Source organism: Amblyomma mixtum, chromosome 2, assembly GCF_055824585.1.
Source record: "Amblyomma mixtum isolate Tamu chromosome 2, ASM5582458v1, whole genome shotgun sequence".
NCBI classification, from domain to species: domain Eukaryota; kingdom Metazoa; phylum Arthropoda; class Arachnida; order Ixodida; family Ixodidae; genus Amblyomma; species Amblyomma mixtum.
In genome coordinates this window covers 79,147,222-79,173,184 of record NC_143013.1, presented here as the reverse complement: position 1 = coordinate 79,173,184, position 25,963 = coordinate 79,147,222, and the positions used below count along the sequence as shown (strand labels likewise).

The 25,963-nt window shown below is 43.6% G+C and overlaps 1 protein-coding gene and 1 long non-coding RNA gene across 3 annotated transcripts in view; one reads left to right on the top strand and one right to left on the bottom strand.

Moving 5' to 3' along the window:
* Positions 1–25,963, top strand: part of Tomosyn (syntaxin-binding protein tomosyn) — a 57,953-nt gene extending 31,990 nt beyond the window's left edge. Inside the window, exons 20-29 of one of the 2 annotated variants that reach the window (XM_089571943.1) lie at positions 7,471–7,621; positions 10,239–10,307; positions 13,372–13,488; positions 13,661–13,777; positions 14,201–14,533; positions 16,329–16,437; positions 16,644–16,739; positions 18,249–18,373; positions 19,081–19,205; positions 23,124–25,963. In XM_089571943.1, the coding sequence (XP_089428069.1) occupies positions 7,471–7,621; positions 10,239–10,307; positions 13,372–13,488; positions 13,661–13,777; positions 14,201–14,533; positions 16,329–16,437; positions 16,644–16,739; positions 18,249–18,373; positions 19,081–19,205; positions 23,124–23,261 (1,380 nt within the window). In that variant the 3' untranslated portion in view covers positions 23,262–25,963. The remainder of the gene's footprint in view (positions 1–7,470; positions 7,622–10,238; positions 10,308–13,371; positions 13,489–13,660; positions 13,778–14,200; positions 14,534–16,328; positions 16,438–16,643; positions 16,740–18,248; positions 18,374–19,080; positions 19,206–23,123) is intronic. The other variant, XM_089571944.1, reaches the window with a different exon arrangement.
* LOC149359838 (uncharacterized) lies at positions 22,293–24,348 on the bottom strand. The gene is made up of 2 exons (XR_016288811.1): positions 23,060–24,348; positions 22,293–22,609 (listed from the first exon to the last, which is right to left on the bottom strand). It is a non-coding gene; the product is annotated as an uncharacterized LOC149359838 (long non-coding RNA).

Sequence of the window (25,963 nt, the reverse complement as noted above, 5' to 3'; positions counted from 1 at the left end):
GTTTAAAGGCGGCGCATCCTATAACCCTGACCTTAATATAGTGCTGTTGGCATTTGTCTTGGGCAAGTAAGTAGAAGCATTTTGTCTTGCGCAGTCAAGAAATATACGTAGCATTAAAATGTCTGGTTAAGTGGCAAAAAGTTGCAATTGGAAAGTAATAGTGCGTCACAGGAAACCTCGAAGACACAGTTTCTAACCTAGTAATTTCATTGTAAAAGCCTTTTCTGCTCTCCAAACAAAGCTTGCAAAGTTTGTGATGCAGTCAAACCATGCTATGGCAAATGTCACTATAGTGAGATTTCCAGTACAACAAAGCATTTTGGATTTTGTCACCTAACCATATAATGTAATGCAATTGATTTTTCTGCACTGTGAACAATTTTTAGTCGAGGTTCTACTTCAAGTAAAATTTTTTGTGGAGTAAAATTAGGCATGAAAATGTTGGCTGTCAGTTTATTTTACGACATGCAGGGATTCTTGCGCAGTTTAATATAATTGTCTGGCTTCATCAAAAATGGCTGCCAAAGTAGGTACTCATTTTGAATGCTGCTGTTGACATTCCACTCGTGTTGGCGTACAGTGACCACATTGTGCACAAACACTACCAGTGGTCATGTCATTGTCGATCATCCGGAGTGGACAAATTTCTAGAAATAAACATTTGGGCAATCTCTAGTGAATAGTCTAAGTCTAATCTTTCATTCTGGCCTGATCTCATAAAAGCAGTTGCCACATCAGTAAAATCTTCAGTCCCATAGATTCCGTTATAGTTCCGAAATGAAGTTCTCTGCATCGAGAACTTCATTTCGCATGCTTTGTTGTAAAGGTAGAATAAGGTTTTTGCTAACCATACAGGTGTTTTCTTTTGGTTTCTTTTAAAAATTTCAAATTGAAATATTTCATTCATTTCTGGGGTACCATAGTTTGACAGTTGACCTTGTTGAAGATACTGTTTGTTTAACAAGTATAATTTTATTTGCACAAGACAATACTTCAATACGGATTCAATTTAATCCATGCAAGTTTGCTGGTTTTCTTCGAAAAAAGAAAAAAAAGTTGGTCAAGAGACTTGGGACACCCTGTATATGAGTGCAATGTGTACAGCAGAACCCCGCTATAGTAAACTCGGTTATAGTAAAAGCTCTGATATAGTAAAGTGAAGCTGTGGTCCCATTTCGCCATAGGCGACTGTACAGATTTTTTTTTTTGGTTACAGTAAAGATTTTCTCCGAAGAAACGGCTATAGTAAAGAGCGTACTCCCCGAAGACTGATGACATCGCGGCATGCGCGGCGCGAAGTCTAGGATCGCGAGGCAAATAGATACTGAATGCGCTCTTTGAGGTGGCTTCACCACTAAACTGAGAGCCGCGAGGAGAAGCCAACTTTTTGAAGATTTTGAGGCCGTGAGGCAAAGCGCGCGGCGCGCACGGAAAAAGTAAAGCTGGCAATGAACGTAGAAAGAAGGCGGCGTGGGTCGCTGAGAAAGGAAAGTCAGTAAAAGTGCAGTGAGGAGCAGAAAAGGGAAGAAAAGGGCGTGCGTTTGTAGCACGGCAGCGCAAAGCCCGGGGAAGCAGTGGCAAGATGTGGAGGCGGGGCTGAACTGCTTAGGCAGTTTTGTCGCACTTGACTTTGTCATGCGCGTTTCTGAACTACTACTTCTTAAATGACGCTGAAGCCACAGAAGACAATGATGTGATTATGAAAAGCTCTGGTTTGTCACATGAAATCAAACAGGCTTTATTTTAATAGCCACATTGTATTCGTATAAATGCATACTTCTACAAGACGTTAACGATGTCGAAAATGTTATAACGTGTGATAACTGATAATAAATGATTTTCACCTAAAGGTGTCTCTCATGGCCTTAGTCGCTTTGGGACGTTAAACCCCATAAACCAAAACCAAACCAAACCAACCACTTCGTGCTTAGTAAGCAGCTAGAGAGCATAGTCAGAGCCATGCCATCACCAACTACAGATATAGTAAAGGCCCTGATATAGTAAAGATGTTTTACTGGTCTGAGCTGCTTTACTGTAGAGGGGTTCTACTGTATTGGTATATTCTGCATGCAATTGCTGCTGTGCATTATGGGCTTTTTCCACAACCTGCAAAATGGCTTTCTTACACTGCTCTGCTGTCCATAGTAAATTAGGCACAGCCTCCCTTCAAATCTGCCATTCGGGAAATTCTAAACAGTCCTTTTTTTTATGGTATTTTGTTTTTATGAACGCATTCTCTGGAGCACGTGCACATGACTGCCTGGATTGTTGGCACTGCCATACGAATACTGTACAAGCCATTTCAGTGAAAAATTCGATGTTTTTTTTTTAAAACCAAAGCTTTAAACTAAAGCATCAGTGTGAGCAGACAGTATTATAAAGCAACTGTTCACCTGGATAGCCAGAGGTTTTGTTTTTGTGTTGGCTTTTTTTTTTCTCAAAGTGCCTGAGTCATGCTGACAGAAAGTCTATACCAAAGGCAAACTGTTTTGCAATGTGACAAGGGAATGAGGTCATGTGAGGAAGCCAGCTTGTGTTTTGTGGAAGAGCCTTGCTGTTCTATCACACATGCTTTTGTTATTGGCAAACGTTTGCTATAGACTGTGTAGCTCTTTTTTAAAGCCTTTTTCTGGGTTTCTGAATTTGCCGCGTAGTATGGTGTTGGCATACGTGACATCCACTTGTAAAACTGTGTATGTGCTTGACAGGAGTGTCCAGTGGAATAGCAGGTGCTGGTTTCAGGTGGAAGTTCTTTTATGAGTGTACGATAGCATACTTGTCTGTTATGGTGAAGAAATATAGCTTTGCGCAAAACAACGTAACTTTTGATAATGTAATTTTAGTGCTTCCTGCATGCTCTTTTGATCATTATAATGATTTTGTCTGGGATTAGTTAAACCTCAGGCATTATTCCACTGGGCATTCTTTGTTCAGGAGACCTTGGTGTGGCTTTTGGTGTGATGCGAACATGTGGTGCTGAATATGTGGGCACACACAATAGACACAAATAATGATTTGCGCGACGTTTTGAGAAAAGAAAAAGTTCACCACATGAATCAAACGCTTTCATTTCTTCTGCATCTACCATTTTGTCAAGTAGCGTTCAGATCAATTTGCACACCTTGCCATTATCTTCCAGTATGGCCGATAGCCAATGTTGGCACGGAAATAGCTCCTTTGGAGAGGGAATGGAAGACCTAAGCCTTCTGCTTTCTGCTGTGGTGATCAGAAGTCACATTCTCCCTAAAATGAGCATATTCGAGAGTGACTTGCAGAAGTGCATCAAGGTCTCCTTTTAGTAGCAAGGCTGTTGTCAGGCATGCATTTGTGGAGGTTCTGAAAGCAAAGCATGACACTCCGCTTTTCAAGCTTGCGTGCTGTTCGTGTCTGTGCTTAACAGCTACACCCAGCAACTGTGCGCCATACATGCTTTTTGTGAAAGGAAATGCTTAAGGGGACATTAAGATGACTTGTTCTTTTTTTTTTGCTTTCCAAGAGTAGAGACCAGGGCTTGTAAACTGCATTACTTGTGTGCGTAGTGCACATTTAGGTGCATTTCACAGAAAGTGCACACTTGTTAAAGCAAATTGTATTTCCAAGACTCTTAACACGGTAGTGACACCAGTACAGAAACACCGTTGGGCAAGTTTTATGTAGACTTCATTGCAATATACCCCAGCTGTTTTGTTGGAGCTAATGCAACACCTAAACCAACTAACAAGAGTGTTGTGCAGTCCATGAATATAATCTCGTGAGAACGTACCATATAATCTCGTGAAAGGGAAGCACCTGTGTATGGGCTGCACTTCCTGTTTTGGACTAGATAAATGAGAGAGAAAAAAATACGGTTATGCCTCATTTTTAATTCATGTATCGGTCGCACCCTGAAAATTCACACAAAAACTTTTTTAAAAGTGTGACCACCACACGATTTTATACGGTACATAACTGTCTTCATTCGTCGTACAGAGCGAGACAACTAGCTAGCCTCACAGCTTGCCAAGTGATAGTGCAGGCTTATGAAAGTCTCAAACACCTTGCTGCTGTTTTTGAATTTGTGGCGGAAGTCTTTAAAGGAAGTCAACAGTAGCTGCAATGGGGTATAAACGGGTGTTCTCCACGTTCAAAACATTGTGCGAATTCACTGTAGCTGAATGTATTAAGGTCATTAATCATTGTCATGAAGTGCCTCTCTTCTGTCACTGGGTGTCTCTATGTCAAAATTTCGTGCGTGTGCCTTTCTGAAGAATGGAATGCTGCCACGCAAACATTGATGGAGTTGCCAGATGGTTCTGTCTGCTTCTGTATTTTATAAACGGGTGGAAGCTTCCAAGCATGGCCGAACTGTTTAGTAATGTTTCACGTAGTTTACTGTTTAACTGTACAGCCATTATTGGTATTTCATTTAGTGTCCCTTTAAGATTGTATAATCGTGCTGCTACATCACAAGCTGTTGCATGCAGAACCTCTGCTGAAGCAAGTGCATGGCTTTCAGTGTTGTCCCTTCTGTGAGGTGTGGCCTTCCTCCCTGGCTCCTCTGCCCATTGTTTATTTAATTTTGTTGCCTCTGCTTGCACGGAGTACGGTGTTTTGTGACGTTCACCCTGCCCCCTTTAAAGAGGGTTGTGAACCTGAGCTTTGCTGTTTTGAGGGAAAAGCGTTGTTCAGTTAAACAGAGCTACAAGCGAAAGTGAATAAAGGGAAAGGAAATTGAAAAAACGCAATAATTACGAAGTTCCACTGCATAGACTTTTGCCCTTGTTATAAGTTGCTCAGTCTATCCTTGCAAGCGGCAAAAATTGAACTGATATCAGCAGGCATGACCGCTGTGTTCTCAGCACAATCTTTTAGCTATTTTCGCACTGTTCTTGTAGAGCTGGGAAGTTAGGCTTAAAATTTCAGCCTAGTGCCAGGTCATAAAATTGCGCGAATATTCAAGGAGTGTACGATGGGGGCCTAGTTGGTAATGCATGAACTTAGCGCGAATATCTTCACTGCCACCTTGTTCTAATGATTCATTGTTTGTGGCCTGCAGTACATCGTAGTGTTACCGTAGCATTGGTAAATTACAACAAATTTTGGCCTTTGTCGCCTTGAATACAATTTAACTTTCTTTATATGCTTCATTTTAGTATAGTATATTTATCAAGTTTCGGTCAGCTTTTGGCTAGAAAGCTTTTGCTGGCGGTCCTCTTTTGTAACGATATATTATAGCAACTTTCTGTCAGTTAACTCACATACATCACATGAAAGTAACAGATGAGTGCTGTCAGGTGCCTAAAAAATGTCTTTTGAAAATTTGTAACCGTACTGTTACCCTAGGAATATGGTCTTAGTGTTGTTTCCTGCGTATGCCAAAGATGCTTGCGTCTTACTCTTGTAAGCAAATTTGTTCTTCAATCTTGCACCCGCTTGTATGGAACTTGCAAACTGAAAGGCTAAGAAGTGTTTCCTGCCAGTGTTCAGAATGCTTTTGTAGTTTTCAGTCTAATTAAACAGGTAGTTCCCGTACGAGGCATTGAGTTCAATAATTTGTGCAAGCAGGCCAAGCCATATGTGTAGGCATTGCACTTAAAGATCAATGCTGGGTCTGCATAACTGGGAGTGGGGAAAGTTAACATAGGCTTACGTCCAGAAGATATGTCTGATTTTCCCTGCGAACTTTTGTAAGATGATGAAATATGGGCTTTGGGATCTAGGTATCGCAAAAGAAATATTTGATCTTGTATGAAGATGGCTCATGTAATTCCAAATAGTTGTTCATAAGCTGCAAAGGTGATGACTAGGGCTTTAAGGGGGGAGCCTGGTCTTGAAAAGAAAATTTTATTAATTTAGTCATAGTTATGAAATTTTCAGGGCACATGTATTTTTGTGCGCTGACCCTAGATATGTCATTTAATTTCATGTAAAACAATTTCTTGAGCACTTATGCACTCTTTATACAAGTATTTTACGAAGAGCTTTGAAGAAAATTTGCTCTTAGAAACTCGCCGAAATTTATTCCATTGGGTTCTTTTGATACCAAGGAATGCAATAAGGGTAAAATTATAATCCTGGCTATCATAGAACTTGAGTAATAGGGTACTGAAGCTGCCACTTAAGAAGCAGGAATGCACACTTTTCTTCTCATTTCTGAAGCGACAACTTCAAAACCCTGTAACATAGGTTCAATGATAGGCAGGAAGACAATTTTACCCTTATTGCATTCCTTGGTGTCAAGAGAACCCAATGGCATAGATTTCAGCGAGTGTCCAGCAAGCAATTTTTTTCAAAGCTATTCACAAAACACATGCATAAAAAGTGCATAAGTGCTCAAGGAATTGTTTTACATGAAATTAAATGGCATATCTAGAATCGGCACACAAAAATACATATTCCCAGAAGGTTTCTTGACTGTGACTTCATTAATAAATTTTTTTATTTCAAGACCAGGCTCCCCCCTTAACGGTAAAATTGATGGTGCTTCTGTACAAACCGTTTTACTAGAATTTTGTACTTTAAACTATTCTGATTTGCATGGCACATGCCAGGCCATAGTCAACCTTGTTTTTCTTTCGATCAAGCTTGCGCTAGCTACTCACACTGTCGCTACTCTCTCCCTTGTGCTGTGACCCACAGTGGAGATTTCGTGTGCGCCTCACCTTGCTGCCGTCTCTTGCGTGCTCCATGTGCCTTATTTCTTTTTTTTTCTCCCTTCCGCCCCTTTGCCTTGCCATCACCTCATGCCCTCTCATCTCTTGTCACTTCACCCTCACTTCACCATAACCACTACCACAACCACCACCACTACCACCACTGGTTCCTGACCGTACCGTGCTAATTGTGCCCTCCCAATTTGGCTGGATGCAGAGGTCTATAGGTAGGTGGCACCTGCTTTCAGAACCTTGGAAGGAAAGTGGCACGCTCATGTGCGCCCGGCGTGATAGGCGAGGCAGCTCAAGGTTCTGGATGTCTGCCGCCGAGGCATGTGGAAGTGGAAGACTTGTTTCGGGACACGGATGTATTGCTGCACTGTATTGCATCTAGGTGCAAGCTGAGCTTTTGACTTCATGGCTTTCTGCGCCCACACGTGTGGGTTATCAGCATGAAAAAAAAGCAAGATATTGAACTGCTGCTTCCTTCTTTTTACTCGGGGCATGTATGGCTGGACAACATGCGTGTTAACCATGTTGTAACATTGATTTCACTAAAAGGTGAGCATACCACCAGCAGTTCTTTTTGCGCGCAGAAGTTTTCCAGCACTGCGTGCGCAGTGTCCAAAACCGAAGCTGCATTGGCTGTTTCAACCGGCTGAAACTGTGGTTTGCAATTACACGCGTGCATGGCTTGGGAAAGTTGCGTGACAGGTGTCCAGCTGTGTCCTGAAACAGTCGTTGCACTGACATGCCTCGGCGGAGACGACGATGCCGTGTGGGTGGGTTGATGTGTCCTTGCTGACTGTTGACCTTTGTCCTCCTCCTCCTCCCTCAGATTAACGGTCTTTGCAATAGTGGCACGGTCGCAGCCCAGCCATCTCAGTCTAAGCGGCAAGCAGACGCCCGCCGCAATAAGTCACGCAAACTTCAGAAACTACCCAACTTGGTTTCCACAGAGGAACCACCCTGTTTCAACACTATACCAGGTGGCTGATGAGCTCGCCTCCTTCTCCATCTCTGTGGCGCCTTTGGTGAAGTTGATGTGTTCATGCGGTGCGGGTTTGGGGTTGTGCGAGTGCATAGCTGCCTGTGTGTAGTTACTAATTTCCAGTGCACCTGATATGTGTAGTGTGTGTGTGTGTGTGTGTGTTGCAATATGCTATTAGTAGTGATAGCACAGTGTTGCTTATAGTCTTAGCTTCTTCGCAGATTTGTGGTGCTGTGTTGCTGTAATCAGCAGTGCTTGTGTAGACCTCATGGGCTATGTACATTGTGCTAAATGTGGTAAACTAGTTGCAGCTGCCGGAAGTAAAGTTGGCTGACAGCATAGCACCTGGATATTGTCATGGCGAGACGGGAAGAAACTTGAACAGATAAAAAAAAAAACTTCTCATTTGTTGTAACGACAAATGTTGCATGGCAGTATGTGACAGTAATGACAGCGGCAGCTTTGTACAGCTGTGTAGTGCCTTCACAAGTTCGTTGGTCTCTCTGAATGAACTTCGGAATTATTTTGTGCTGCTCTGACCTCGTGCAGTAGAACGGGTGACATAAAAAAAAGTAGCGCCATCGTTTACATTGCCTGCTTTCTCCGATTATAGAGACTTTAAAGCTGACAGATAATTTCTTGTCCTGTCATTGCCGCATACTGTATGTTAGCACATGTTTTGCTGAGCATGATTAATTTGTGAGATTTTCCTCTCACAGTTCATGTTTTAACAAGATCCTGAACAACCCTTTTCCTGTATCAGCTCAGTGAAGGAGAAACGGTAGTGTTTTGGTGTCAGTATACGCTCACTCACAGTCTGTTGGATTCTACTCCTTGGTTATTAAATTTTTCTGCCACCTGTGGCGAGGTTGCTATGCAAGTATGTGAGCATGCTAGGGACAAGCAAAGGTTAATTACTTTTGACATTAGCGACCTTCCTAGGTTTTGTATTGGAGGTGACCACCTCCTCCATTTAAAGGGACGCCAAGGACAAATTGAAGTTGGCCTGTGCCAATAGGGTACTGTGTTCTAATCAGGAAGACGCCACTCTCTAAAAAAATCGAGCTTTTTTGAGGTAGAAAATACCACAAAGAACCAAATGCAGGCGTCCACCTCACCGGCCAATTCTGCAGGTAAAATTCATGTGTGAACACCCATTTTTGGGCATGTACCCTAGAGACTACACCACTCTGCAAGTCACTTCAGAATGGTGGCAACCAGTCCATTTTGGCGTATGTGTCATGAGCTTGAACTGAATGGCAGGAAAATTTTGTAATTCGATTTTCTCAGCCCTGAATAAGCCTTGTACTGCCGGATAAATGTCGACATACCCAGAAAGAGCCGAAGAATCAATTTTTACTTTACAATTACAATTACTTTTTAATTACACGGAGTTGTCCTCAGTACCCCCTCAATGTACAGCAAGGAGCAAGGGTTAAAGGGATCGACAACTGAATTTTAAGGGCCGAATTTTTTTTTGGTGCAACAGAAAGATTGATGTCCAAGCTGCCCACTTTCACAATCGTTTAACTAGAAATTGCATGGAAGATTTTTACTAAGCATTTTTCTGTATATGGGAGCACACTCGTTTTTTATTAATCCTGATACATCTTCTCGATGACAGCTTTTGTAAACCATCTGTACCAGCGGGCCGGCAAAGGCAACATTGTGGCGCTGTTTATTAACAATTCAAAGCACCTCAGCTCGGCAATCTCAAGGGAGTGGTAATTTTTTTTTTTACATCAAAAGAGGCATTGGAGAGAGTAGAAACCATGGTAAAAGATAGTAAATAGTTTTGAGAAAAAATATGCATTTAACATATGAATTTTATTAGACTGAGATCTGGTCACATGGTAGGATACACTCACAAATTTTTGCAACAAAACATCGCTTCAGCTTCTTTTATGTGACTTTCAATGGCAAATTAATGTTTTTACTCCTTATTGCATTGGCATTGGGATGCTTGTGTCTGTAAATATGAGGCAAAGTCTCCGTTTTTACCACGGTCTCATGACATGTTTTGGTCAGTTGTCAGTCCCTTTAGCGGTTTGAAATGACAGGTGCCAAATTGCTTTCGCGCACTTCTCAACTCCGTGGCAGCCGATGTCGATACTTGCAAGATATGGAGTGGCACATGGGAGAAATGTAGTGGCACATGGGAACTATGTAAACTAAGTTTCTTTGCAGCCTGAAAATGCATTCTGGAATCAAAAGGTGCATTCTGTGGTTATACGTGTGACCACTGCATTGCACCTCTCAGTTCCAGACTGTGTGGCCAGGTGACAAAGAAATTCATTTTTTTTCTCGCAACTGCCATATTCAGGAAGCATCTGAAGCCAGGCACATATTAGCGCATGCACTCAGTTTCAAGCCTTGATGGCAGGCATTACGCTTTAAAGTACACAAAGGTCGTTCAGCATGATACGCTGAGCCTCTGTATTTGTGTTTGAGCATATGTGACGTCCACGTGCTTTCCCGGTGCCTTTCTAGACTGACAGCACCTTATTATCTTGAGCGTCTGAGTTGTGCTTCAAGACACTGTGTGTGCGTGTGTGTTTGTGTGTGTGTAGTACTGCTCTTGTGAGGGCCACTCGTAAGTGCTGCTTTTTCGTTAGGAAACCCTCAAACACCTAGAAATGAGCGGCAAGGTCTGAAGTCCCCCAGTGTCGCTTATCAGCGAGATGGTACGCCCCACTTGTTCTTGGTGCTGGGTATGGCCAGGCTTTTGGTGTGCTGCTTTCTCTATGTCACCACCACCACCACCTACCTGCACGCACGCAGGCGCGCGTGCCAACCCGTAGTGGAGCATTGCATTGTGGCCCTCCAGTCATGAATGTTCGTCTTGCATGGGCTTACATGAACACATGACAGCAGTCATGCCGGTGTGTCTCCTGACATGGGGCTTGTGCTGTGCAGCAGTTCTTCACGGCGCACTTGTCCGCTGCCGCTGTGGTTGCTTTTGGGCTTCCGTTCAGTGTCGCTGTCATGGCACAAATTTTGGTGCTAGAAAATAATCTGCTGAACTGCTACACGACGCAACTTCGAAATCCATATTTTGAAGGGCTTTCTTTCTTTGCTGTGTTGCATGTCGTCATCATTCAGTTTTGTCACACACAGCTCTTGGAGGTACTTTCAGAACCAGAGTTTTAAGTTTTGGCAAGAATAGTTAAAATCAGATGTGTGCCCACCTTTCTGTTTCTGTGCTCACAAGACAGAGAACGATGGGGCTGAAAAAGACGAGTTTTAGAGCTGTTCTGGAAATCATCAGGGATAGAAATAGCTGTAAAAGCTGTTTCCACTGGCCACTGGCTTACTTGTCATTTTTTCTGATCTATGCCCTATCTGCACCTAAGAAGATGAAAGCTTATGGTGACTTGTGCCCATCTTTACCATGCACTGGGAACAAACTTCTCGCTACTGAGTTTTTCTTATGCTTAACTTGTTTTTGATGCCAGTTCATGAAGGAAGATAAATATTTCTGTTTACACCTTTCAGTACTGTGCCGTAGACATTCACTACAAACACGAAAAAAAAATGCTTCATTCATATCATCAATGTATTAGATGTAGTCCCTCATTAATGTACCAGCACTGCATGTGTCCTGTAACCGTGCACTCCCTGTACATATGTAGTATGGCCGCAGACGCACATTGGATGGCCAAGCGCTAGCAGTCATTGTTTGAGCTGTTAAAGTTTGCTGAAGCTTTTGATGTTGTCAGGACAGATACGACGTAGAGCTTTCGTGATGCTATGCATGTAAAGCAAGCTAGCAGCCTTTGCCTACTGACAGTGTGTGTGTTCGTGCTAATTATTTATGCATTTATTGTTATGATTAACCGAACAAAGTGCAACTTGCAAGTATGATGTTAGGACTTGACAATCAGAAGCCTGTTTGAATTTTGTCTAGTATAGAAAAGCCTACTAGGCAAGAATGCTATCATGAGCTTCGGTAACTAGAATTTGACTGCAGTATAAAGTGGCTGCAAACTACTGTACAAGTGCAAGTTTTTTATGCAATTCAAAGCACCTCCTCCCTCTGTTTCTATGTTTTGGCAAACCATATTATGAGAGGAAAGTCGTAAATACAGACAGTTATTTCAAATATATATTGCAGTAGCAGTGGCATTGCATCAAGGTTACCAATGTCCAAATTCTTGTTTACGAGACACTAGCCTCATTAAGCACCAGCCAGCATTTTAAAATATAAATTTGCAAGTGCGTATCCTCTTTCTCCTTGGGCTTCTGCCCGCAACATATGGTCTGTCTAGCTCATGAACAGCACAGTCTTGTTCTAAATACAGGCTTGAAGTTGTGTATTTGAAAAGAAAATGAAACAAACTGAAAGCAAGGCAATCACATCTTACTGTGAGTGATGGCAGCACACTAAATTGCACATCAAACGTTAATCAAAACTGTGGAGAAGTGATGCCTTATGTAATGGCATGGTGCATTCGTGAACTTTAGCAGTTAACTTTGTGTGCCTACCACCATCTTAAAAAGGAACTGTACTCAGTAGTGGTCATTGCTATTGTTTACAGAATTTCACTAAAGGGAGAGTGCCTGCACATACTGTGCGTTTCGTATTTATCTGTCCAGGTTGCAAAAAATTCACTTGCACAAACTATTGGCCTTTTTTGGCTCAGCCACCGACCACAAGTTAGCTTATGGTAGTTTGTGTTTTGCGATAAATAATTAACATCGGAACTTGTCTGGATTGTCTGGAATCGGTGAAAAACTGCATTTGGCTGTGCACAGAATTTTCGTTGAGGCGAATGGAACGGCCTATATGAGAGGCTGCACCAGCTGAGAACTGCAAGGCAACCATTGCCCCTGCTCTGGGAGCTGGGTTGTGTCTCTCAGTTCCCCAGATGACGCAGCCTCCCAAATCGACTATTCCACTCATCTCGATGAAAATTCTGTGCACAGCCGACTGCAGTTTTTCGCTGATTCCAGACAACCTAGGCAACTTGAGACGTTAAATTACTTATAAAAAAATGCAGACTATTATAAGCTACGTTGTGGTCACTGATTGAGCCCAAACAGGCCAAAGTTTGGGCAGGAAAATTTTTTACAACCTGAACAGATAAACATAGAACACACAGTACATGCGTTAGGCTTAGTTTGAGGTTCCAAGAACTACCAGCAGGGAGTGGGAGGGGGTGCTTGAATTTGCCTTAATATTCTATTCTTTGGAACTTGCCATTGCAATGGAAGCTTCACAAATAAGGCTGAATGCATCATAGCAGTGTATGTTTGTGTGAAAAGTGCAAGCTAGCCCTTTCTGGAGTCACCATTCAGCAAACTTACAACAAATGGCCACGTTAAAAGTAAACAGTTTGTTTCTGATTCTGACAGAGAACACAGGCTGTACAGTGTTTACAGTGCCTGTACGGTCTGTTACTTTTGTAAGATGTGCAGGTAGTTTCACAGTTGTTGTGGCCAAATCCTCTGGATGGATGACACCCTTGTTTGATGCTAGCTGGCACTTCTCACATGAGCTCTCCTTTGGTGGTGAATTCACCTTTCTGGAGGAGAGGAGCATTTATATTTGGTTGGCCTTCTGACACAAAGACTTGACCACTGTCCATAGCACAATCCCCCCTTGCAACAGGAATCGACTGCATGCTGTAGGAAAAGCAGGATTAGGTGCACATCCCTCCCATAAGTAGATCAACATCTTACCCCTTGTAGTAGGCTCAATTTGCTTGATTGGTTGGACGCCTAATCACCTTGCACAATCTGTTTCAGACAAATTGGACAGCTCCTTCTCACGGTCACGTAGCTCAAGCATGTCAAGTTTAGAAAATATTAGTTCTGAAGCAATCCTTTGTCTTAGCTATGCCGAAGCCTTCTGTCGAAAAAGTGGTGAGTAGAGCTGCTGCTGCTTCTTCTTCTTTTGCATTTGTATGTACACTAATGCGGGGAAGCGATCTTATCAACAAAGGCATGAAGTGTGTGCACTGAGTTTTTTTTTTAACGCTGAAAGTGCTCATCCAGTGATGTTCAGTGATGGGCTCTCATTGTTCGCCTTACACAGACACATCAATGTCCGCTAGTCTTTGGGTCGGCACCCAGCTCGGATCTGTGCTTGCCGTCTCCCTGAGTGTGCCCACGGAATCTAGGCATACGCAACCTGTCATTGCCTCTCCAAGCGGTGAGCTGCATTTGATTTAGCACACATCTTGTCCAGGCTTGTCACGTTTACTGGCCCATTTTTAACATCCCCCCCCCCCCCCATATTCATTGTTTATCTCATCTGTGGCCTGGTCAGGACTGTTTACACTAACTTTCGTTAATTTGATTTAGCTTGATTTGAACTTTTGATTATTTGAACTGATTGCAACCTTAATTTTCTATGGTCTCCTAGATTTTAACACGTATCCTCACTAACCAAAGCAGGCTGGGATGCTATGTGCTCGCCCCCTTTTTCTCTTTTTCGTTTTATTTAACGATCCACAAACCAGACCCTCCCCTTTCGTGCCTCCGGGACCAGATACATTGGCTAGAGATTTTTGTTTGTTTTTTCCTTTACTTAGTACTGCTTTCAGCGATGCCTTTCCTGTCCCCTTGTGAACAGGGAGCATATTTCGCCTGAAGGGTCCGATCCTGTCCATCTCGTTCCTGGACAGCAGTGGTGTGTTGATGCTACCGCTGAGCGAGCAGTGGAAAGACCGACCAGACTCACGTGAGCGGGACGAGCGACGGTTGCGCAGCATACCGTCACGGGGCGCCCGCATTTCGCCCACGACATCCCAGTCGCTGGAACCTCGGGACACGCAGTTTGTGGTGATGGCCTCCGAGAAGCAGGCACGCATTGTGGCCCTGCCCTCCCAGACCTGCCTGTACAAGGCCACTCTCACGGAAACATCGTTCGTTGTGTGTGCCGAGGTGCTCTCCATCAAGAGCATTGGTGAGACCCCTGAGCAGCCTCTTTCAATAGCAGATTAATAATCACCTGTCCCTGCGGGTTTTTGTAAAATTGCATAATGTAGTTACTGTAAAAACCCGCGTATAATACGAACCCAAATATAATACGGGGCTAAGTTTTAGAGACGCGAAATGGGAAAAAAAGTTTCACCCGCGTATAATACGAGTAACACAAGCTCATAGAAGACATTTATTCAAATCGCATCCCGAAACTTCACTTCAATTACTTTGTTCTTCAGTAGCGCTTTCTTCGGACATTTCTTTGTCCGACAAATCATCCCAAATGTACTCATCTTCCGTGCCATCGAGGGCGTTTGAGATGCCGCACTTCTTAAGCCCGCTTCAGCCGCCCGGTTGGCGTCACTGCAGGCTCACCTGAGCGCATCCACTCTGCGTAGCACCGCCTGACTGCGTCCTTGAACGGTTTGTTTACACAACCATCAAACGGCCGCGAAAGCTTTGTCGTGTTCCGCTGCACGCGAAAAGGGCTTCTTTCTGTTGTGGCCATCCACGAATGCTTCCTTCGACGACACCAAACTGCCCCCCGGCCGCACCGTTGCCGATGTTCTCCGCAGCCAAAATCGCTTGAAAGTAGCCGAGTACTGTTTTCAAGACCGTGACATCGTGCTCTCTAAAACAATATCCACTTCACGAAGCGTGCCTTACATGCGAGCACGTGCGTTGTCAACAGGCACACCCAACGGATCAACAAAGAAACAACGTCGTGACGTCGTTTGTCGAGAGTAACGAAGCCAAGCCGTAGCCATGCGCCAATAGCGAAGCCAAGCCGTAGCCACGCCGTAGCCACGCCGCAAAAACGAAACCAAAACTTCGAGCAACTTCGAAAATTTTTGTTCGGATCCGTAAATAGTACGAGGCGGAAATTTAGGACACCAATTATGGGAAAAAAACCTCGTATTATACGTGGGTTTTTACGTATGTAGTGCAGTTTTCTTCAGTGTGCTGTCAGCACCTCTGCTTACACATGAAGCACCTTCTGGTTTAACTATAGGTGGTTGTTAGGCTTTGAGTGCCCTGACCCTGTGCCTGCTATGTGCACTTCTCTTTCTCTTCTAGCTTCTGGCCAGCTTAATGAAACTGTGGAGTTGAGTAAGGGAATTAATGTTTTCCTCTTATTTTCGGCTGACAATCCAACCCACAAACCCCACCTTGTGATCGCGAGCACCATAGCACTGCTGTGATGCTGAACTATGTCAAAGGCATGAATGTGAACAAATTTGAAGTTTTGCATCCTGCCTGTCTTACACACTATATTGACGGCATCTATTGCTTTCTACCCAGGGCTAGGAGAAATTGCTAGTTAAAGTTTGTGCCTTCAGTGGCCATGCTTTTTGCACTGCAGTTTGTCCATTGAAAAACCAAGGTTCCAGAGACTCACTTATTGGGTGGTTTCGCAATGCTACTACTGCAGCACAGGCTGTTTATAGCTTGTCGTTTATAGCATTTAAATTACTTTAATTAAAGTTTACTGTACACTGAAGCATGGTAACATTGCCTTAATGAAAACTACCAGCACCATAGCTCCTACAAGATCAGCTTCATAGTTAGGTATGAAAATGTCATCTTTGTGAGCTTGTATGTGTGTACCTGCATGGAACTTTGCCTTAAAGAGAAGTGCTGTATAGTTGTTGAGGCTAAAATGCCAGTTAGGAAGGATAGTGTGGAGGTGCCCGTGAAGTTTGTTTCTCCTATGAAAGTGTGCCCAAATAGTTCTGAAGTGCTAATGTCTTGTTCTCTTTTGTTCCTCTTATTTGCAGATACTGCTTGTCTTGTGTGTTACATTGCAAATGGCAACATTGTTGTGTACAGCCTTCCTAGCCTTAAGCCACTTTACGAGACAGACTTCCTGCCACTTGTCGACATGAGGTATGTGGTGTTACATCATTTTTGTTGCCCCCCAATTTTTTTGCACAGTCAGTGTAGTATTTCACTGTGCAAGGTCAGTGATATGATTGCAACAAGCTGTGGCAGTTTAGCTTCTTGTGGCGAGTCGGAAAAAGTTTAACCCTGACCACGTCTTCCATCGGCTTTTCTGAACTCATCACTTGATTGGATGTTGCGTCCTTTCGCAGAATTGCAAGGACCTTTTGCTTTAGCAAGAATGGGCATGGAATGTTCTTGTGCTCCCCATCAGAACTGCAGAAGTTCACCATTTCTTCTGATTTCTGGTAAGATTTTCTCCTTGGTGTTCTCTGTAAGTAGTAGACTTTTGCGTGCCAGGGACTTTGTGACCATGTCATGGCAGTATGACATAAGCTAAGCATCTTTACAATAGTATCCATAACAAACTTTGTTTAGGGTCAGTTACTTTTGTTTCCTCTAAATTTGAGGGTAAAAATTGAGCTTGTTTCTTTTTCGGTGCAAAATTTGGCACGCACTGGCTATTTTAGGAAATTGTTTTATAGGCCTGGTTTTTTTCTGGGTTACTTCTGCCTGTAAAAGTAACTGTTTTCTCCCATTTTGCTGTGGGACATGAAAGCTCCATTTTCGTTAAATATTTCCATAAATGATATGGATGGGAAGTTGCTCCAAGGAGCTGTTCAGCAAATCAAACATTCATTTGGTTTGTTGCAGTTTTTTTGTCTCCTAACTACCATTTACATGTGCAGAATTTCCGTATCTATGCTAGGCCTACCTGCCTTTGTGTGTATGCTGTGAAAGCATCCTGCATATCAGCTACCATTTGGATTGTAAACGGGCGTTTGATAAGAACAACGTTAGCATAGATAGTACTTGACATGGTGACGCTAATAAGACACCATTTCAGTACCTGCTTTTTGGCAGCTGGCTTCTAAAATGTGCTTTTCAGATTTATTTTAGGGTACACCTTATGTGATGGAAATGGCAAGTGGTAAGGAAAGCTCACAATCGGCAAATAACTGCAAACACTACTGTAGAATATGTTCAAAATAGTATCTGCTTGCTCCCAAGCTTTTTGCTGTGGCAAACCAGTTTATATAAAAGGCTATTATTTGGGTAAAAACTGGGTTTAACCTCATTTTTGTGGAATCTGTGTGGGGAGTAAGTCAGTGGGGGGGGGGTGAAGGCTTTATCCATCGATGGAGGGCCTAGATATCTAGATATTTCACTGGTCATAGATTCTATTTTCGTAACTGTAAACACTTCTCATTGCCCCTTTTGTGAATGAAACTGTAGTGTACTTGTACATTTAATGTTCTAAAGTTCAGTCAAACCTAGGAGCCTTCCTTGAATGCGGCCGCCGCGGTAGCTCAGTGGTTATGGCACTCGGCTATTTATTGACCCGAAAGACGCGGGTTCAATCCCGGCCACGGCGGTCGAATTTCGATGGAGGCGAAATTCTAGAGGTCCATGTACTGTGCGATGTCAGTGCATGTTAAAGAACCGCAAACGGTCGAAATTTCCGGAGTCCTTCACTGTGGCGTCCCTCATAGCCTGAGCCGCTTTGGAACTTTAAGCCCCCACAAACCAAACCAAACCTTCCTTCAGTGTATCAGTTATATTGGTGTGGGAAGTTGGTAACACAGGCTCCCGAGCACACCATTTTTCTCGGCACTCTGACGGGCTTGCTTGCAGTACGGTATCGCTGAAAGACGGGGGGGAAAGAGCCTTTGGAGACAGTTTGCTATAGCTGTCACCGGGGGAGCAGCGTTTCTCCACACTGGGCCATACTTAATCTGCGCACTTGTGTCCTGCAGTGCCAACTTGCAGGAGATGCTTGGTACCATATTCCTGAACAAGGATATGCCTGAAGCACCGAAGCAAAGTTTCTTCAAGGGACTGTTTGGAGGCGGACCAAGTGTGTTGGATCGAGAAGAGCTGTGTGAGTGTACATCCACTGTGAGGATGTTGCCGGCTGCCCCTTCCCAGAGGCAGCATCTGGAAGGGCTCGAAAAATGAATACAGTGGTGCAGATGCTAGATCTTTTGCAACGGAGCCTGGATATCTGCCCATCCTCGTGGTCTTAAAAGTCGCACTAAGAAAGCTTCCGAGTAATGGTGCTGAATTGAGAGTCTGTGGAATACAAACCTGATGCTTTAGAAGGTCAAACAATGGAGGAATGCAGTGGAGGAATGCACGTTGGTCTGATCGAATCGATACAGCATGTTTAATTGGTGGTTTAGTCCATTTGCCACGTGTTGAATCACGTCATGTCATTTGTCATGTGTTGAATCAATTTGGTGAATGCGTTCTTACCCATCAAGAGGGGATTGCTTGCGGTTAACTTGGGGAACTTACTGTAAGGAATTTATCAGTGATCTTTGCTTGACATCAGATAACACTGAGAGACCTGTTGTAAAATTTTTTGTGTATAGGCCTGTGGGTACTAAGTTGACCACGGAAAAGCATTTCATATTTGTCGCTACTTTTAGTAGCAGCACACATCTGTACTTTGCTCGGTTAATTTTTCTCATCATAGCATCTGCTCATGCATTAGAGAAAGTCTCATTGTCAAAAAAAAAAAAAAATCCTACTTCAAATTATTTCTTTCTGACTTGTTGTTGCCTTGTGGTCTTGCACTGTTTGCAGTTGGTGAGGCAAGTGGCAAGCCTTCAAAGACCATTGCTCGTCACATTCCTGGAAATACTGGCAACGTAGAAGCCGTGAGGGCACAGGCTGGCACACTGGCTGGAGAAGTCATGAGGGCCAGGCAGGTGAGTTGGGGAAAAAGGGATACTCAGCAGCACCTCTGATTTGCCGCTGTTCAGAACAGCACGGTGGTTTTGGAGTTGCAGGTCACCATGGAGGCTAAGAAAAGGAAAGTTCTCTTTGAGGATATTTTATTCTAAGAGAACGCGCAGCATGGCATACATGTTATTACATGGCATTATTAAATACATGGCATTATCGCGGGGGATACAAAGTTTTTTAAAATAAATACACGGTATTCAGGCTCACCACATCCCATGAAAGTGAGTTTCATTCACTTATGGTTCACACAAAGAAAGAATGGTGAAAAATGTTTGGCGTAGTACTATATGGTTGGACCTTGTAACAGTCAACTCTGAAAGATAGTAATGCAGCTGGTGCAAATTAGATGAGGATGAAGCTCCTGTATGGTTATGATAAATTGAGTAAAACAGTTTTAACCCTTTGAGGGTCGAATTATTTTGAAGAAAACTTTCCCAGGTGGTCAAATTACTTTATTGCGGATCTTGAATCTACAAAATGTATATAATCGAGAATAAATAGTAAAAAAAAAAATTAGGAACAGTACTTTGGTGACAGCATCACTCACAACTGGAAAATGTTCAATAGAATAGAATAGCAACGGTGATAAGCAAGCTAAGAGCAGCACCAATAAAGATAGAAATCAACTTTCACCGCCTCTGCAAAACAGTGCCCACAAAGAGAAAACACGTTTCGCGCGACTCCGTTGCGATCCCGTGGCGGAATTGAAACCGCGTAGGCGCGTTGCCACAGAGGGCGAGAATACCTCGCGAGCAACGGTGATAAGCAAGCTAAGAGCAGCGCCAATAAAGATAGAAATCAACTTCGGCAGCCACTGCAAGATAGTGCTGACAAAAAGAAAACTCAAATTTCGCGTGACTCTGTTGCGATCACGCGGCGAAACCAAAACTACAAAAGGGGTGTTGCCGCAGTCTGTGCCGCCGCGCTAAAGCTAGACATAAGTTCTGCTTATCTCCGTAAGAAGGCAGCACAAAATTAAAACACTTCTTGTAAGTCCTAAGAGGTGGCAGCACCCCCCAGTGAGCACGCATTGTTCTTTTGGCGCAAAATTTCAAACGGAAGATCGAAACCGTACTCGCACGGCAAAGACCTTGCGGGACAGAAAACCGCCGCCGTACATATACGGCAAAAACCTTCAAAGGGTTAAACAGGGAGCTCTATGGTGTTCACTCAGTGGAACTCTGCTCGGTCTCTTCATGTTGCTTGAACAGAGAGCCCTACGGTGTTCACTCAGTGGAGAGTAGACCAGTCCCTTCTGCATGTTGCTTGAGCTAAGGAAGCGATCATGCAGGCCAAGGACAAATCTGGCAGCAGCAGATTGGATACGTTCAGTTGTATCTACATAAACGTTGTAAAGCAAATCACACACTGGATAGGCATATTCAAAATGGCCCGCTTATGTACTATCAGGAGCAAAAATTTCGAAAAAATTTATTCCCACGCAATAACCCGATCCATTTGCCTGAAATGTATGAAGATAGTAGTATTGAGAAACATACATGTTCCTCTCTCTGGTTATAACAGCAGGCGATTTGGTGGCGAGGTAAAGTGACATAACTGTTCTTCCAAGAACTCACGTCCCGCAAACTTTTGCCGCCGGGAACTTCAAGGGCAAGCATTAATATGTGATAATTTGTCCAGTGTTTATAAAACAGCTTTCTGGGCATTCATTTATTAGCATTTGGATTTAGTATCTACATTCCTGTTTCTATCCAGCATTGTGAGCATTGAACGCAGCATTAGTCTCTTAGTATAAATTAACATGTAAAGCGCAAGCTATGTACAGCCTGCAATGAGTGAAATACGGGAGTAGAAACTTGTTAATATGCAATTGGGGGGAATTAGTGTGAAGTCGACACCATGTGGTGGTATGGATTTACAGACTACAGCGAAGTATTTCATGCTTGCATGCCAAAAACAATGCAGATGCTAATTAGTAATGGTCCTTATTAGGAAACGCATACGTGCAAGGTTTGTTTTTCCATGTGAGGTGAAGAGCCAGTATTTTATTTGTCGCTGCCTTGCAATGAGAACTTCACATGTGGTTCAGACTTGGAAGCCAGCTTGACCTTTGGTGGGCAAACTTGCGTGTCTGTGGTAGTCACAGTGACAAAAAGTGAGCATAGTTCCGAAGTCACATTAACATAAAAGTTAAGAAATCAGAAGACAGTCACTGTCGTAGCTCAGCTGGTCAAGCACTGCTTAAAGCACATCGGCCAGTTGTTCATCTCTGTAGCTCAGCTGAATCGCACTGCGACCGATTAGAAGCAGCCTGCATCAAGTGCCCCAAATACTGTGATTGCTGAATCTCTTGTAAAGCCAGTGACCTTTACTAGCACTGGCAGTAGTTCTTGAAAAGCACTTGAAAAAGCTTGATCACTGATCACCGCATCAGTGTGCTGTATGTGCAGTTCACTTAGGTTTGAAGTAAATGTGTTGAGGAGACTAGTCAACATACTTGTCAGTTAGTTGCAAATTGCGTCTGCCGACACCCATTCTTGCTGATTGCCAACGTGAACATGCCTCTTTTACCAACGACGCTTTACTCGCAGTTAAGGCCATTTCAGCTCATGCTGCACATGCTGCAACAGCTTATGTCCAACTCATGAAAACTGTGCATCCCTGGCTGGCTGGGCTACATTTCCATCAGGGTCATAAGCATGGAAACTGGGATGAGGCTGGAAGTGATAGGCGGGTGGTTCAGTGTGAGACCTTCAATGGGTGCTCCATGTTCGGTGCATCTTCGTGCCATATCAATGATTTGCATCTCAAGGACTAGGTGATTGCAGCTTTTTGAATCACCAGTGCCTTGCAGGAGGGCTGAAAACATTTTTGTGATGGTGCGGTGCCAGTGAAGCTGCCACTCGTGGAGAAAATACACTAGTTTCAATAGCTGAGTGGTTAGGGGACTCTTTGCGTCATGTTTATACTGGGATTAAGTGTTCGAGTACATATCAACAAGGTTTTGCTAAAATTCAAGTGCGGTGTGGTTTCAAGTAAATTATCGCTGTAGTGTGGTGTGTGTAGGCCTTTCGGTAAGTAGTCAATCAATCAATCAATCAATTTTATTTCCTTAAAGACCCCTTTTCAGGGGCATTACATAAGGGGTGGGTACAACGTTTGCTGAGACAAAGTAATCATGCGTTATGATGATGACAAAAAGCTGCTAGCTCTGCGCGCGAAGTTCGTGGGACAGGTTATTGTTGCAATGTCAGCGGGAAGGCCATTCCAGTCCGCGGCGGTGCGTGAAAAAAATGAAGCTGCGAAGGTGACTGTGCGTGCACGTGGACGGCTGATCTGGAGTTGATGGAGAGTGCGGTAAGATATGCGTGCCGGAGGGACCATGTAGGGTGCAGTTCGTAGATGGCTGTAAAATAAGTTGTGAAATAATAAAAGACTGGCTGTGCGGCGGCGCAGCTCGAGTGGCTGTATGCCTGAAAGCGATTTCAAATACTTAACACTCGTGCTGTAATGATATGAGAATAAATTTGACTGCGCGGTTTTGCAAAACTTCTAATGCGTTGGTTAGATAAGCTTGATGTGGATGCCAAATGGGTAATGCGTATTCTAATTTCAAAACACATGACTAGAACAAGCTGTCTTACATATTTTATTATTCAGAAGCATCCTTTAGTGCATGTCTTTTCAGCCAGCATCACACAGCACCAAATCCATCTAAAGCCATGCACAGACAGTACCTGGTTTCATCCATTTTTGACTCGACCCCTTGCAGTTTTGATAAAATTTTGGCTCGTATCTGTTGAGAGCAGTTTGTGAAACTAGCTTTCAGTGCCTACAGCCAACAGTGAACACTCACCATTTGCACCCGTTGCTGTGAATGCTTGGTGGCGATTGATTTGTGCCTCCCTTGCTTTTCTCAGGGGCTGACCGAACGTGGCGAGGCCCTCACGCAGCTGGAGGAGCGCACCGCTCGCATGATGTCTGAGGCTGAGAGTTTTGCCAACACTACGCACCAGCTCATGAACAAGTACAAGGATAAAAAGTGGTACCAGTTTTAAGGGAAGGAGGTGGAGGAGGTCTCCGAAACACCTTCCCCCGCCTCTCTCTCTCTCGCTCTCTCGGTGTGTGCCTCCACTCTGTGATTTTGCAACAGGGTGACAAACGCCAGCTGGGTCGCTCACGCTTTCGACGCATCTCTCAGAAGCGAGGAGGTTGCATCGGGGGGGCGGTTGAGGCTGTGAGAGCAGAAGCTGCGTAAATCGATCCGTGTCCTGTACTCCTCCTCTTGAGGGACCTTAACGGCTTCGACCTGCTTGCTATTCATAACTGAAGTGGCTCAAACAGTACTGACATAACACAATGGCAGCTGGCCAGTTATAGTGCTATAGAGAGAGAGTTACCTTTACTGCATGCACTCTTTACATATTGCATACTCTCAAGTATTGCCTCTTTTGTCGCCAAGTGTAAGAGCGCAGGCTGGCATAGCAGAATGCAAACGAGTTGTAGTGAGAGGCTTGGAAGCTTTGCAGGCAGACTCTGTGTGTAGTGGAGGGAGCATGCTAGAGGCAAAAGAAAAGCAAGCTGGAACCTTGCCCGTACGATGCCGGTAGCAATAGGCAGTCTTCTCCTGCTTTCACTTTCATTTTTATACTGTCTGGGTGCAAATCGCACTTACCCAAGGTTGGCCAGAGATTTTTCTCTTGCGGAGAATGCAAGAGCATAATTCAATTAAGGTTTACTCTGTTCGCAGAATTAATGTCTTCAGTCACACTTGTTTGCTTTTTCTCTTAACAACAGGTGTGGGTGCATTCTTGTGTGGCACTTTGACCATAAAATGAAAGTTTCAAAGGGGAAGTCCTGTGGTAAGGTTTTGGGAAGCATGTTTAACAAGCAAGCAATCAAAAAGGCACATAGTGCTGTTTCAGTAGTGAGCATGATCAAAATAATGTGCATGTCAGGATTGCGTTGGCAACTTTTTCTAACCTTAATAACTGCAAGTGGTCTTATAGCAGCCTACGCAACAAAACCCATCACTGTCTTTCTTTCCTGTTCACTTGTATATGACTATAAAGAGACTTGTAGAATCTCGCAAAAGCAAAAGGAAAGCGCAAAAACTGTGCGTCTAGACAGCGAAATGTTGCTGGTGACCGCTTTGGCAGTGATCATTTGCTGTCATAGCTCAGCTGTTGTGCAGATATAGGTTTTATACAGACAGTTGAATATATCTGTCTTTTAGTTAACGGATGCTACAACGAAACGACCTTGTAGTCCTTATTCTTCATACAATATCCTTCATTATGAACTGTGGCCTGTCACCAGGCAGTTCACTTGATAGTTTTTTATGTACTTGGATATCAGAAATATGTCACCTTGAACAAGAGTATCTCATTAGCTGACTAACTCTAAGATACCTCTTGTTGGCTGACGTTGGCTTATGTAGTGTCCATGCAGCCTCGTGTGACCAGTATTGATAAGGCTTATTTAACACCACCCCCCCTCCACCCCACCCCACCCATTTTTTTTTCTTTTGTAGCAAATGAAGTGAGAGTGTCAGGGTGTCGCTCCACATTCCGAGTGTTTTCGTTGGCATCTAGCACGGTTTCCTTACGGGAGATGCGTCGAAAGTTGAGGACTGCTGCGGTTTGCTGCCCTGTACGTACACTCCTCAGTAGGAAGGTTGTACTAACTTGATTCCACTGCTGTGTGCTCCTTTCCTTTGCTTTCCTCTTTATTTTTACATCGATTTCTAAAAAAAGTGTTGAAGCCTTGTTTTTTTGCTCTGTTATTTCTTCTATCTTCCCTTAGTGTTTGTTTCACGTGCAGAGCAAAAAAAAAAAAAGTAATGCGCACCACCAACCACCACACAGTCCCGCCAGGCAGCAGAATCACCAGCACCACCACCACCACAACTGGATGTGTACGATGTGTATATATGTAGCATCAGAAATGTTGACTGTTTAAGTGGTTCCACACACACTTTTCTGTAGTGTTTTGCCGTTTCCTGTATTGTATTTCTTGGGGATCAGTGTTATGACGGCGAGGTCAGTGAAGGCAAGATGCAGGGGTCTAAAATACAGCATACCTTCTTTTCCTTTGTTTCTTCCTTTTTCTTATTTTTAGCTTTCTTTTCTTACTAAAGGTGTCCCGAGGTATTTTTCTAGAAGAGGCTTTGAAACCCATATATGCAATTTGCCAAGCCGTATAGAGGCACTCTTCACAATGCTGTTCTGTTCTTATCTCCCAGTAGACTACAAATGCTGCAGCTTTTCCCATTTGGTTCTTTAGACCCTTGTCTTCACTGTGCAGATTGTGAGCAAACAGTTCTTCCATGGAAAGGTGTGAACTCTTTTCAACCATTTTGCTCTTGAGTAGGCGTTTAGGGATTTTTGGAAGGGATAGGAACTCTCTCCAAGGAACGATAGCGTGCAATTTCCAACTCTCGTGAGAGGGATGCAACTTAAGGCGAATAAAATAAAAGAAAGCGCATCGATGATTCAATTGTATTATGCGGTGGCAGTTTGTTTTCTGCACTTGTTTTTGTAGCGAGGTTACGAAAAAAATGTTTCTGTGATCAGCGGCATCAAGTACAATTGTAAATAAAGGATATGTACGAGTTGGCGTGATGCCATGCTTTGTCTGTTGCCGTTGTGTGTTAAGTATGAGATTAATTCAATTTCTCTTGTTTTGTTTTTCTACACGCCTGAGTTTTCTTGTACCCGGTTGTCATCCACTGGACAATTAAACGAATAGAAATGTTGCA